At 41.6% G+C, this 15,263-nt stretch overlaps 1 protein-coding gene across 1 annotated transcript in view; it reads right to left on the reverse strand.

Annotated features, from left to right (window-relative positions):
* SLC18A2 (solute carrier family 18 member A2) overlaps nucleotides 1-15,263 on the reverse strand; it is a 58,598-nt gene that overhangs the window by 36,033 nt on the left and 7,302 nt on the right. The window contains exon 2 of the mRNA XM_073595792.1: nucleotides 13,895-14,035. Coding sequence (XP_073451893.1) covers nucleotides 13,895-14,015 — 121 coding nt within the window. The 5' untranslated portion in view covers nucleotides 14,016-14,035. The remainder of the gene's footprint in view (nucleotides 1-13,894; nucleotides 14,036-15,263) is intronic.

Here is a 15,263-nt window from a genome sequence, read left to right on the forward strand (position 1 = left end):
TGTTGTCCTGCACTTCCGGCATCGGCAGACGGCTGTGGAACGCACGCCGCTTACACTGCTCTGTCTGCGGCTTCTCACGTGGAGTCAGCCGGCAGAGTGCCATTTGTTTTAATCTTCGGATTTTATTTATCTATTCCTGTTGTGAGCTTAAGTTTAATAAATTTACTTTCGGAATTACACTATGAGGCTCTTCTCTTTTCCCTGCACATGATAACTGTTCCGGATGGATGTCCTCTGAGAACGATCTGGTGACACAAGTGATAAAAGGTGGTGAGGGGGACACCGACCGATTGGATCATCAGATTTGGATCTACATGCTCATTACCCCTGCAGGGGTTGGGCACTCTGGTGAGTGGGGGCACTAGAGGGGACTCCACCCTGGACAGTATACAACTATTGGGACGGACTTACCTGTAACCTCTGAAGATGCACTAGCCTGTTGCACTAGAACTGTTTTACTGAACGACAGAACTAATATTCACGGCACCTGTTGTTTTTGTGTTGCTTTTTGATTACAATTTTGTGGTACCTGGACTTTGTTTTTTTCCCATGTTTATTTTGTTCTTTATTTTTGTTTTGTGTTTTTTCATTTTTTTCAACACATTTTTTTCAAACAATATAATTTTTTAATATTTGGCTACACTAGTATACACACTTATTTATAGTGGGCAACAGTGTGTTTCCCCACTTTTAGGTATAACTCACTTATATTTTTTATCGCACTTTTTATTGCATAAACATCATTCATTCTCAGTGGACTTTGACAACCACTTTCTACACACACTTGACCGATCACTCATTGTTTGGAGTTCCATTTTTTTATGTATTATATTCTTTTTTACTTTGGGTAGTCTGCACATTTTGGTGACCATTCCTAGCACTTATTTTTATTTTTCTAACAGCATTTACACTGTGCTACATTTTTCATTTATTTATAATTGGGGTAAAATGTTTTCCTTGGAGTAGCAGTTTGTTTATAGTGGATCTCTTTATCTCATACTAGTGAACAGCGCCAATCCCCTAATTCAGATTTTATATGTTTCCTGATGGTGACAGCAATGGTCCATGCCTGTGTAATGGGTGCTGAAACAGCCACTTGTAGTCTCCATCAGAAGCCTGTGGGACAAACCAAGAGCACAACTGGTTGACAGGGACAGAAGCTGAACAGGCAGGATCACCAGAATTACATGAATGAAACCTAAACATTAAACATTTTGAAAATTACCTTTTAATATAACATTAACATGTTGAAGATTATATGAGATTTTAGTGAGGGGTTTATATATACTTTAAATGCATTTCTGCTCGTTAATATTAATAATAGTAATACTAAATAGTAATAGTAAATACTTGTGCCATCTGTATGATACACAGGGATTTAAATCCTTCCAACAGATGCGGGCTGATTTTGACCTGCCACGCTCATATATGTTCTTCTACTACCAACTCTGACATGCCATTCATACCCAGTTTGGCTCTTTAGAAAATCCCATCGTTATACCTCAGTTAGAGAAAATACTGCGACACCCTGACCCCACTAAACTTATCTCCACAAACTATGCTGCCCTTATGACTGACTGCAACCCTAGATTTTGAGTGGCCCAGAAAAAATGGGCCACTATGCACTCTACACCTACAGAGGATGACTGGTCAGAATTCAGTGATACATACAAGACCTCAGTAATATCATCCAAAGACCGTATCATTAAGATTAAAATTTTTCATCTATCCCACCTAACCCCTGCTAGGTAACATAAAATGGGTTTGGCTCTCACAACGGACTGTTTTAGAGGATGTGGCCAAGCGGCAGACTTTCTACATTGTTTCTGGACCTGTCCAATAGTTCAGAACTTTTAGATAGAGATAGGGTCTTTCATTTCATCGGCAATAGGCCCCCCAAACTTTCTCCACCCCAGAAACTGCCTCCTAGGCATTTTTGGGGATCTCCACATTTCAACTCATGCAAAGAGACTTCTTCGTATCCTCCATTTCTATGCAAAGAAAGCCATACTACTGTCCTGGAAAGGATCGCAGGTGCCTCTAAAATCCCTTTGGTTAAAACTGATTAATGACTCGATACCTCTATATAAACTCACATTTGAGGTTAGGAAAAGAACCAAAACCTTTCATGAAATATGGGGTAGATGGCTGGCCAGCCCTTTAACCCTTTCACCAGATAAATAACCTGCTGTATAATGTTCCTAAAGATGCAGTGCACCTAAACCATGCACACCCTCTTGGTGACTCCGTAGCTAGAGCAGTGCATATTGATCGTTCTTTGTATCTTTACACTTAATAACCACAAGAATCATGTACATGAAAACTGTTTATTGACCACTCAAGTGTATTTCTGCAATATTACAATGCTATGAATAACCAAAGTTTTTCTTTTGTATGTTGATACAAAATTCAATAAAAATATCTTTAAAAAAAAAAAAAAAGTAATAATAATAATACAAGCTGAGCCGAGCTCAGCAGTTGCAGATAAAGACAGAGAGAGAGCACACTGTGCATGCACATAGTTTAAGAAGCCTGGAGCAGCACTAGGGGGCACACATTTGTAGTGTCCTGCAAAAGGCAGACGAAGGGGGATGGAAGAGCCAGCATTTTTGGCGGAGAGGCCTCCTTGGAACTACATGCGTAATGGGAGGAAGTGTAGAATTTTAAAAAGGAGGAGCGCTGGTACGCACTCGTCAGGGGATATGAAATGTGCTGGTAACAGGTACTCTTTAAAGTGGTTGTAAAGCCTAAACATTTATTACCTTAAAATAGAACTATGGGCAAAACTTTTTTTTTTCATTTTGGATAGAGCAAGGGAGGATTATAACCCCTGTCAATTTTTTTTGTTGTTGCCATCTGTGTCCTATTGTGGAGATTTCCCTTCACTTCCTGTCCCATAACCAAACAGGTCCCTGCAAATTAAGGGAATCACTTGGGTCCCCCCCAGGTCACCAGAATTACTGTCCCTATTGGAAGATTTACACTGTTTTAGTTTTCTGGGAACAACCCAAAATGTAAATATGCATTTTCTTTTACTTTCACAAATAGAGAGGGGGAATCCCCCTAATGGAGACACAGACAGCAATAAAAACTGAAAAGCCTTCTAATCCCTTCTAATTTCTGTTTAAAAGTAACAAACAAGTTATACTTACCTGCTCTGTACAGAGCAGCCCAGATCCTCCTCTTCTTGGGTCCCTCCTCTGTGCTCCTGGCCCCTCTCTCCTGCTGAGTGCCCCCACAGTAAGCAGCTTACCGTGGGGGCACCTGAGCTGAGCCGCTGCTCCATGTGTCCATTCAACCACGGAGCTGTGGCTCGGCTCCGCCAATTTTCTCTCCTCATTGGCTCACTGACTTTGATTGACAGCACTGACTTTTGATTGACAGCAGCGGGAGCCCATGGCTCCCGCTGCTGTCTCAGTCAATCAGAAGGTAGTGTCCCGGACAGCCGAGGCTCTCATGGATTGAGATGGGGCTGAAGAGGGCTGCTGCACACTATAGATTTTTTATCTTCATGCATAGAATGCATGAAGATAAAAAAAACCTTCTGCCTTTAGAACCACTTAAAGGTAAACAATGTTTCAGTATGTGTATCGCCCCCTCACCCCCAGTATACTTACTTGAGTCCAATCTCGATCCAGTGCTGTGGCCATCTGCAGTGACTCTCTCCTCTTCTCCTGGCTCTCATAGGCTTTGCTAGGAGTAGCGGGAGCTATTGGCTCCCGCTGCTGTCAGTCAAATCCTGTTATGAGGGAGCAGAGGGCGGGACTGAGCCTCACTGTCTATTTGTATAGACACAGATAGAGCAGCTCGGGATCGTGCCACAATAGGAAGCAGTTTCTTATGGTGTCACAGCAAGAAGAGGAGAAGCCAGGAGCGCAGACGGGGAACTTAAGAGGATCGGGGCTGCTCTGTGCAATACCATTGCACTGAGCAATAATTTTTACCATTGCACTGAGCAGGTAAGTACAACATGTTTGTAAAGTCAATTTTTTTTTCTTTCAAAATAACAAACACTTTAAAGCTGTAGTAAACACAGCTGGAACACCTGGTAAACTTCTAATAAAACTTACCTGTAGGTACAAGGAATTGCGCTCTGAAGGGACAGCATACTCATGCTTACCCTTTATATAAATATATATATATATATATATATATATATATATATATATATATATATATATATATATATATATATATATATATATATATATATATATATATATATATATATATATATTAGGGTTGCACCGATATCACTTTTTTAAGACCTAGAACAAGTACCGATATTCTTTTTTCATGTACTCGCCGATACCGATTACCGATACTTTTTTTTAATGTCATGTGACAGTGGCACTAATATGCAGCACCAATGAGGCGTGGACTGTGTCAGTAATCTTTTTATTTTATTTTTTACAATTTCTTTTTTTTTATTATTCTTTACAATTATATCTCTATCTGTCATTTTTGTTTTTTTTTTTTTGTTTTTTTTACAATGCTTTCTTTCTTTGGGTGGACATTTAGTGTTTGTTTTTTCTTTATATAATTTTTACAATTTAAATATTTATTCATTTATTACAACATTTCCTTTTTTTTTTTTTTATTCAACCCTGTTGGGGGGTAGGGGGGCTTTGGTGAGATGTCAGGGGTCTAAACAAACCCCTGACATCTCCCTTTTGAGACATGGAAAGGGACTGAGGATAGAGATTCCCTAGTCCCTTTTTCAGCAGCCTCAGCTGCACTGAACATGAATGGACAGGAGATAGCGACTCCTCTCCATTCATAAACTGAAGCATCGTAATCACAGTTTACGATGCTCAGTTATGAATGGACACAGTCAATGATCACTGACTGTGCATTCAGAAAAGGAAGGAGCTGGTAAATTACATATTTACTGGCTTCTTCCTCCGCTCTCCATCCTGAAAGATCTGGCACAAGGGGGGCAGAGGAGAACGGGGCGGGGGGCAGAGGAGCACACAGAGGAGCACAAAGGAGGACACAGAGGGGAGCCAGAGGAGGAGGAGAAGCGGCTGTCAACTGCTTTATTGAAGCCACACAGGGAGATCGGTGATTATAACTTCCCCCACCGCTGCACCGATCATCCCTGAGTGTCTAGGTATCGGACTAGGCATCGGGAGCATTTGCACGAGCACAAGTACCCCTGCAAATGCTCGGTACCGGTGCAACCCTAATATATATATATATATATATATAGTGTATGTGTATATATACAGTATCTCACAGAAGTGAGTAAATATTTTATTATATCTTTTCATGTGACAACACTAAAGAAATGACACTTTGTTACAATGTAAAGTAGTGAGTGTACAGCTTGTATAACAGTGTAAATCTGCTGTCCCCTCAAAATAACTCAACACACAGCCATTGATGTCTAAACCGTTGGCAACGAAAGTGAGTACACCCCTAAGTGAAAATGTCCAAATTGGGCCCAAAGTGTCAATATTTTGTGTGACCACCATTATTTTCAAGCACTGCCTTAAGCGTCTTAGGCATGGAGTTCACCAGAGCTTCACAGGTTGCCACTGGAGTCCTCTTCCACTCCTCCATGACGACATCACAAAGCTGGTAGATGTTAGAGACCTTGCACTCCTCCACCTTCTGTTTGAGGATGCCCCACAGATGCTCAATAGGGTTTAGGTCTGGAGACATGCTCCATGGCCAGTCCATCACCTTTAGCCTCAGCTTCTTTAGTAAGGCAGTGGTCATCTTGGAGGTGTGTTTGCGGTCGTCATCATGTTGGAATACTGCCCTGCGGCCCAGTCTCCGAAGGGAGGGGATCATGCTCTGCTTCAGTATGTCACAGTACATGTTGGCATTCATGGGTCCCTCAATGAACTGTAGCTCCCCAGTGCCGGCAGCACTCATGCAGCCCCAGACCATGACACTCCCACCACAATGCTTGACTGTAGGCAAGACGCACTTGTCTTTGTACTCCTCACCTGGTTGCCACCACACACACTTGACACCAAATGAACTAAATAAGTTTATCTTCATCTCATCAGACCACAGGACATGGTTCCAGTAATCCATGTCCTTAGTCTGCTTGTCTTCAGAAAACTGTTTGCGGGGTTTCTTGTGCATCATCTTTAAAAGAGGCTTCCTTCTGGGATGACAGCCACCCAGACCAATTTGATGCAGTGTGTGGCGTATGGTCTGAGCACTGACAGGCTGACCCCCCACCCCTTCAACCTCTGCAGCAATGCTTGCAGCACTCATATGTCTATTTCCCAAAGACAACCGCTGGATATGACACTGAGCACGTGCACTCAACTTCATTGGTCGACCATGGTGAGGCCTGTTCTGAGTGGAACCTGTCCTGTTAAACCGCTGTATGGTCTTGACCACCATGCTGCAGCTCAATTTCAGGGTCTTGGCAATCTTCCTATAGCCTAGGCCATCTTTATGTAGAGCAACACTTTTTTTCAGATCCTCAAAGAGTTCTTTGCCGTGTAGTGCCATGTTTGCCATGTTGAACTTCCAGTGACCAGTATGAGAGAATGAGAGCGATAACCCCAAATTTAACACACCTGCTCCCCATTCACACCTAAGACCTTGTAACACTAATGAGTCACATGACCCCGGTCAGGGAAAATGGCTAATTGGGCCCAATTTGGACATTTTCACTTAGGGGTTTACTCACTTTTGTTGCCAGCGGTTTAGACATTAATGGCTGTGTGTTGAGTTATTTTGAGGGGACACTGTGATACAAGCTGTACACTCACTACTTTACATTGTAGCAAAGTAGCAACATTTCTTCAGTGTTGTCACATGAAAAGATAATAAAATATTTACAAAAACATGAGGGGTGTACTAACTTTTGTGAGATACTGTGTATGTATATATATATATATATATATATATATATATATATATATATATATATATATTCATTTATTTCCTCATCAATGTACACACAGCACCCCATATTGACAGAAAAACACAGAATTGTTGACATTTTTGCAGATTTATTAAAAAAAGAAAAACTGAAATATCACATGGTCCTAAGTATTCAGACCCTTTGCTCAGTATTTAGTAGAAGCACCCTTTTGATCTAATACAGCCATGAGTCTTTTTGGGAAAGATGCAACAAGTTTTTCACACCTGGATTTGGGGATCCTCTGCCATTACTCCTTGCAGATCCTCTCCAGTTCTGTCAGGTTGGATGGTAAACATTGGTGGACAGCCAATTTTAGGTCTCTCCAGAGATGCTCAATTGGGTTTAAGTCAGGGCTCTGGCTGGGCAGTCACTGAGAACAGTCACTGAGTTGTTGTGAAGCCACTCCTTCCTTTTTAGCTGTGTGCTTAGGGTCATTGTCTTGTTAGAAGGTAAACCTTCGGCCCAGTCTGAGGTCCTGAGCACTCTGGAGAAGGTTTTCATCCAGGATATCCCTTTACTTGGCCGCATTCATCTTTCCCTCGATTACAACCAGTCATCCTGTCCCTGCAGCTGAAAAACAGAGAGGCTTCCGTCAGGCCACTCTGCCATAAAGCCCCGACTGGTGGAGGGCTACAGTGATGGTTGACTTTCTACAACTTTCTACCATCTCCCGACTGCATCTCTGGAGCTCAGCCACAGTGATCTTTGGGTTCTTCTTTACCTCTCTCACCAAGGCTCTTCTCCCCCGATAGCTCAGTTTGGCCGGATGGCCAGCTCTAGGAAGGGTTCTGGTCGTCCTAAACGTCTTACATTTAAGGATTATGGAGGCCACTGTGCTCTTAGGAACCTTAAGTGCAGCAGAAATTTTTTTGTAACCTTGGCCAGATCTGTGCATTGCCACAATTCTGTCTCTGAGATCTTCAGGCAGTTCCTTTGACCTCATGATTCTCATTTGCTCTGACATGCACTGTGAGCTGTAAGGTCTTATATAGACAGGTGTGTGGCTTTCCTAATCAAGTCCAATCAGCATAATCAAACACAGCTGGACTCAAATGAAGGTGTAGAACCATCTCAAGGACGATCAGAAGAAATGGACTGCACCTGAGTTAAATATATGAGTGTCACAGCAAAGGGTCTGAATACTTAGGACCATGTGATATTTCTTTTTTAATAAATCTGCAAAAATGTCAACAATTCTGTGTTTTTCTGTCAATATGGGGTGCTGTGTGTACATTAATGAGGAAAAAAAATTAACTCAAATGATTTTAGCAAATGGCTGCAATATAACAAAGAGTGAAAAATTTAAGGAGGTCTGAATACTTTCTCCACTGTATAGATAGATAGATTCGTCATTGTCTGACATGGCGGCGGCGATGTAAGGCGGCCAGTAACCACCATACTCAGATCTCCCCAGATGAGGTCTTTACTCACCATTGCAACTGTAGCTGAGTTAGCGCTTTTAGTACACTGACTTCTCTTACTTGCTACTGGATATATTTTCTACATACCAATATTGGGATAATCTCCTCTTCTCCCTCCTCTCTTTTCCTGATCCCCTGGTCGCTGGGACCTTTGAGGTAGCGTTGTCCCCCTTTTGTGGTGATACATTGGGACCAGTGTGGAGAAGGTGGGGCCAGAGACACGCCTGTTTCCTCATTTGGTTTTCTGGCGTCTGATGCGTAGCTGCCCCTGAGAGTGTCTCCGACGGTTGGTCTCCTCTCCTGTTCATGCTTGGTGTAAAGTCTGCTTACCATTTTGCCCCTGATGAAGGGACCTCAAGAGTCCCGAAACGCGTAGGCCCAGGTAGAAGACTATATGAATACACTGTTTGTTCATTCACCAGCAGAACATTGTTTTTACTGTCAAATTGATTTACATGTCTGTATTTGGATTAATTCTTGTCAATATGTATATTTTTTATATAATTGTAATAATAAAACCCGCTTTTTTATTTATATTCTGAATTCCGCTGCCTTCAAAGTCCCACCACTCTTTGAGGGGTCTCTTTCTTTTCTCAAATGAAGGTGTAGAACCATCTCAAGGACGATCAGAAGAAATGGACTGCACCTGAGTTAAATATATGAGTGTCACAGCAAAGGGTCTGAATACTTAGGACCATGTGATATTTCTTTTTTAATAAATCTGCAAAAATGTCAACAATTCTGTGTTTTTCTGTCAATATGGGGTGCTGTGTGTACATTAATGAGGAAAAAAAATTAACTCAAATGATTTTAGCAAATGGCTGCAATATAACAAAGAGTGAAAAATTTAAGGAGGTCTGAATACTTTCTCCACTGTATAGATAGATAGATAGATAGATAGATAGATAGATAGATAGATAGATAGATAGATAGATAGATAGATAGATAGATAGTATAACTACCGTATTTATCGGCATATAAGACGCATCTTCATTTTAGGAGGGAAGTTTCAGGAAAAAAAACGTAATTTTAAATAAAGAACTTTGAAGCAAATTAAGGGTCAGTGCCCATCAATGCAGCCTCACCATTGCCATGAATGCAGCCTGATCAATGCCCATCTGCAGCCTCACCTCAAATTACTGCTGCCTCAGAGGGGACAGGGAGGGGGGCGGGACGAGCACCGTCAGATTACATACAGCGGGAATCTCCTGTTTACTCAGTGGCCTCTTTAATACAAAGTCCCGCCTCCTGGACCAGCTTCATGATAGACAGAACAGTGGTCCAATGCCGACCCAGGAGACGGGACTTCCTATTACAGAGGCCGCTGAGTAAACAGGAGATTTTCACTGTATGTAATCTGACGGCGCTCGTCCCGCCCCTCTCCCCATTTCCTCCTAGACAACCCAAATTGCAGTATTGGCGTTTAACACGCACACACTATTTGCACCCGATTTTCAGTGTGAAAAAGTGTGTGTTATACGCCAATAAATACAGTATATACTTGCAGGTACCCGGGAGTGGGGTTCCCGTCCCTATTTCTTTCCTACAGCATTTAATTCAAGCTTTATAACTCTATATTTGCGCAATTACTGACTACTTTATTATTCATTATACTATAATAAATGCTTCAATTTACCAAGCCTGCGGAAATGTTTTCAAACATTATTTTAAAATGCAATAAAAAAAAAAACATACAACAGAAAAAAATATTCTGCAAGCTGTACTTGATGAAATCTTCTATATGGTGGTCATAAGCATTTTGATAAATAACCAATTTAATTTATAATTGATCTCTTCCGATAGGAATAATTGATCCATAGCTGACAACCCATTCGATCAACATGCCACACACAGGGAAGGGGATTTTGATCAATAGTTATTATATATGTTACAATTGTAATTTAGTTATAAATCGCATTTCTGTTTCAACCAAATAATCTCATAATACAATCTCTGCGGATTGAGCAATAATTTTCCACCTTGGCCAATCAACTCAGTTTGACCGAACCAAGTCTAAAGCAATCGGAAGGGAATTTATGGCTGTTCGGTTGTTTGCAGATTCGATCGATTGTTGGCAAAATCAAAAGTGGTCATTTGTCTCTAGAAATGCAGAAAATTTGGATGTTGTATGCGTTACCCAGAGAAAGCAGCAAGAAAGTTCTAATGTAACTACAATCAAACATATCAGCTTCATTTTTTTTTCTTCTGATAATTGGGGAATAAATAAAAATCCTGGCCTGGAATTGTTGGTTGGGGACGCGATGTCTGTAGCGGTTTATGTGTTATTGAATTAGGATTAGGTCTGGGGGGGTCGAGCCGCTCGTGCTCTATGTACACAGTGGACACACAATAGCGCTGACTGAGGCTTGTTGGCACAGCCAGGAAATTGTGACGAATTTAATATGAAGATGATGAGAGAAGCTCAGATAAAAGGGAGACATCCAAGGTGCCGCCGGGAAGCGAATGCCGAGCCGGGGGGAGGAAGGGGGGCAGAATTAACGCACTCACTGCTGAAAGCTTGGGTTTTTAAGGGTAAAGTCAATATACTGTGTAAAATATATTCTAAATATATATACTCGTGCTGATGGTGTACAAAATATCATGAAGTGAAAAAACTTATGATAACAAATGCAGCTGCTGTACACAAGGTGCTAATCACTTGAACAAATGCAAATATATACACTACAGCGCTAGCAAACACCATATAACGCCGCGTACACATGATCGGAAATTTGGCCAGCAAAAGACTGATGAGAGCTTTTCGTCGGAAAATGCGACTGTGTGTATGCTCCATCGGACTTTTGCTGGCCGAATTCCAGCCAGCAAAAGATTGAGAACATGTTCTTAATTTTTCGGTCGGAAAAAGTTCCTATCCGAAAAAGCAATTGTCTGTAGCAATTCCGACGCACAAATATTTGTATGTATGCTCAGAAACAATTCGACGCATGCTCGGAAGCATTGAACTTCATTTTCTCGGCTCGTTGTAGTGTTGTATGTCACCGCGTTCTTGACGGTCGGAAGTTCAGCAAACTTTTGTGTGAATGCAAGGCAAGATTGAGCGGAATCCCGTCGGAAAAGCCATCATATCTTTTTCCGATGAGAATTCAAATCGTGTGTACGCGGCATAAGTGAAAATAAAACGATTGATAATAACCATAAAAGTCCATATAAAGTGACTGAAGTGCTCCAATCCAAAAAGTGCAAAGTGCTCCAGAATTTTCAAGGTGTACCACAACACCCCCTACTGTGTCCCCACTCACCGGATCAAATGGACCCCCAGCTTTTCAGTCTAGAGGTCACTTCAGGCTTAATAGTGATGGCCAGGAATGGCAGGTTTGGCATCAGATTATCAGACAAAACTTCCTTGTAAATATACTCAGCCAGAAAAAACAGGTACCCAGAATGAAAAGGAATGGACTAATAGTGAAATACCACTAAAAAAAAAAGGATTTATTGCGCATGGAAAAGGATACTTACAAGAAGCAAGATAAAATCAGGCATAAACATGGTGCTGTGAATACAAAAACGCCATTCATGGCGTGCGTTCTACGATACCGGAAGTAGTGACGTCAATAGGAACCGGAAATTACGTCTATGCATTTCACCCTCCCACAGGGCGTCATCAAGGACCTCCATCAAGGAGGTCCTCTTGGTTGAGGGTTGTGTGTGCCCCTAATGGCACTGTTGTTCCTTCTGTTTGATGATGGGAAGGTAATATAAAGATTTCAGGTAGTTGTAGTTGTAGGTAGTTGTAGATTGCATGGTATTGATTAAGGCTGGGTTCACACTATTGGTGCAAATTACACAGGAGTCCTGTGCGTCTTTTGGTCCGTTTCAGGTCCGAATTCAGCCAAAAATTCAGACTGAAATCGGACCTCAAATGGTGAAAACTTCCTCATAATAGTATTTCCTAATGATGACATTTCCTAAGGGCGACATTTCCTGGAAGAGGCATTGCTAGAGAGTGACATTTCCTGATGGCGTAATTTGCTGATGAAGACCTTTCCTGCTGATGACATTTTATCATGAGGGCATTTCCTGATGATGATATTTTCTAATGATGATATTTATTTCTGGTGGCATTTCCTGCTGGAGGCATTTCCTGAGGGTGACATTTCCTGATGGTGGCATTTGCTGATGGAGGCATTTCTAGAGAGTGACATTTCCTGATGGTGTCATTTGCTGATGAAGGCCTTTCCTGCTGATGACATTTTATCATGATGGCATTTCCTGATGATGACATTTCCTGATGATGATATTTATTGCTGGTGTCATTTCCTGAGGGTGGCACTGGCATTTCTTGCTGGTTGCATTTCCTGATGGAGGCATTTCCTGATGATGACATTTCTTTCTGGTTGCATTTCCTATAGGAGGCATTTCCTGGTGGTGACATTTCCTCAAGATGGCTTCTCCTGATGGTGACATTTCCTTATGATAGCATTTCCTGGTGGTGACATTTCCTCAAGATGGCATCTCCTGATCATGACATTTCCTTATGATAGCATTTCCTGATGACGAAATTTCCTGATGAAGACAATTTATGATGATGACATTTCCTGATAATGGCATTTCCTAATAATGAAATTTCCTGATAAAGGCATTTCCTGATGATGATTTTTCCCAATGATGGCTTTTCCCGATGATGACTTTTCCCTATGAGGGCATTTTCTGATGATGACATATTCTGATGTTGGCATTTCCCGATGATGCCATCTTCTGAATGTAGTATCTATTGATGGTGGCATTTTCTAAAGCTGGCATTTTGTGATGGTGACATTTATTGCTTGAAGTATGTTTGGATATATTTATGGCAAGTTTTGATGAAATATACATTCCTTGTGGCAGCTTCTTTTGGAGTTTGGCATAGTATCGACATTGGTTACTGATTCAGTGATTGATCTGGCTATGGGTAACTACAGGGCCTGAATAATGGAAGTCTTCAGTATTCTCCAATGGGGTGAGAGGAAAGGATGACATTCTGTTCTGGAAATGCCCTTTCTCTTTTCAGGATGAAGTTGGTTTGGTTACTTAATCCCCATTGTTCCTCTCCACGCTGAACAACACTGTCAGTGTCTTACCTCTCTGTAGCATTAAATATGAGGCTCAGCTGACTGCGATGCCTGTGGGTGGTCGGATTGCAGATCAGATGTCTATGGGGGCTCCTTATGTGACTTTCACAACTTGTAACAGATTTGAATTAGGATGAGCTTTATGAAAAGCAGCAAATGACAGTAACAAGCATCTTCATCGCGATGGGAAATGACTGTAGATTTATTCTGAAATATAGTGTATAAAGGGCGGACTATGTGAGCTGGAAGTTTAGCCTGTGTATATTGCAGGACATGAACAGATCAGACGTCAGGGTGACAAGATTCAATCTGTCTGTATGGTTATAAACGCATTTCAGGTGGTTATTTAATTTTTTATGCTGTGCGTTCTATAAATGGCATGGTCTGGAGTTTGTGGAGCTAGCACAGGCATGCGCATGTACAAACACACATCTGCACCAAGTGCAGAAACCTACACACAAGCAAACGCACACACCCACACAAGCACACACAAAGCGAGTAGTGCCTACCGACTACAGTGAGCAGCATGTTATCCAGCAGCAGGGCGATGAACACGATCAAGAGGATTAATTTCCGTGACTGTCTCCGTTCCCGCAGCCATCTCAAGAGGCTGAACTCCGTGGCCGACATGGCGAAGAACCGGACCACACCTATAATTGGAGAGAGAGATTAGAGAGTCGCCAATGACAGGTGGTCCCAAAATGGTCTGGGATTTCCATTACCCTCATTATATTCAAATAAGTCGTCCAATCCTTTCCACCCAGAACCCCTCTAATACCACAGACCACACAGAAAATACACGATTGACTCTGTTACGCAGAATGCTTCATGGATAGAGCATCAATCTGCCATACTGACAGGGCAGGCAGGGCTGGTTGTATAAAAATATGGGATACTGAAGGGTGAGAGCCTGTCAGGTTTTTATTGCTGTGTTCTGCTGGAAAAATGTCCAGTGTCCTGGTAACACTTTGGGGTTGATTTACTAAAGGCAAATAGACTGTACACTCTGCAAGTGCAGTTGCTCCAGAGCTTAGTAAATGAGGTAAACCTTCACTTTGCAAAGAAAACCCAATCACGTGCAAGGAAATAAGAAAAAAAATAAAAAAGAATTTTGCTTGCACCTGATTGGATGATGGAAGTCAGCAGAGCTTCCCCTCATTTACTAAGCTATAGCGCAACTGCACTTGCAGAATGCACAGTCTATTTGCCTTTAGTAAATCCACCCCTAGATGTCTAACTGGGACTAAAATCAGAAGAAATCTCATCAATGAGGACAAAGCTCTAACAAGCTAACAAAGCTGGCCTGTCCCACTCCCTCCCCAAGAAAATGTATATATATTGGCATGAGTTTGGCCGTAAATTAAAAAACTGACCTCCAGAAGATGCAGCAATGGAATATAAACTGCCTGGCAATTCCAGAACTCTGGTGTAGGTGAAAATAGACAGGTAGCCTGTATTAAAGGTATCCCAGGATGTTTATTGAAACGTGAAGAGTTCTAACCCATATCAACCCAGCATCAGTCATAACCCAAACCAACCCATCATCCATAGCAAACCATCATCAGCATCAATCATAACCCAAACCTACCTAACATCCATAGCAAATCAGCATTTGCTATGCTACCTACCGGTCATAATTTCTAATGGCAACCCATAATCCATAGCCAACCATCATCAGCATTATGCCTTATCAATATTACCCCATCATTAGCATTGTTCATAACTCATAAGAGCTCATTATCAGCAACATTCTCACCAATAGCAATCCATCATCATCAGTTGTAACCCATCATCAGCATTGGTCATAACTCATAGCAACCCACCATCAACCTCAATTGTAATTTATAGCAACCCATCATCAGCATGATTCTTAAGAAA

This window comes from Aquarana catesbeiana, linkage group LG08 (assembly GCF_042186555.1).
Source record: "Aquarana catesbeiana isolate 2022-GZ linkage group LG08, ASM4218655v1, whole genome shotgun sequence".
Lineage (NCBI taxonomy): Eukaryota > Metazoa > Chordata > Amphibia > Anura > Ranidae > Aquarana > Aquarana catesbeiana.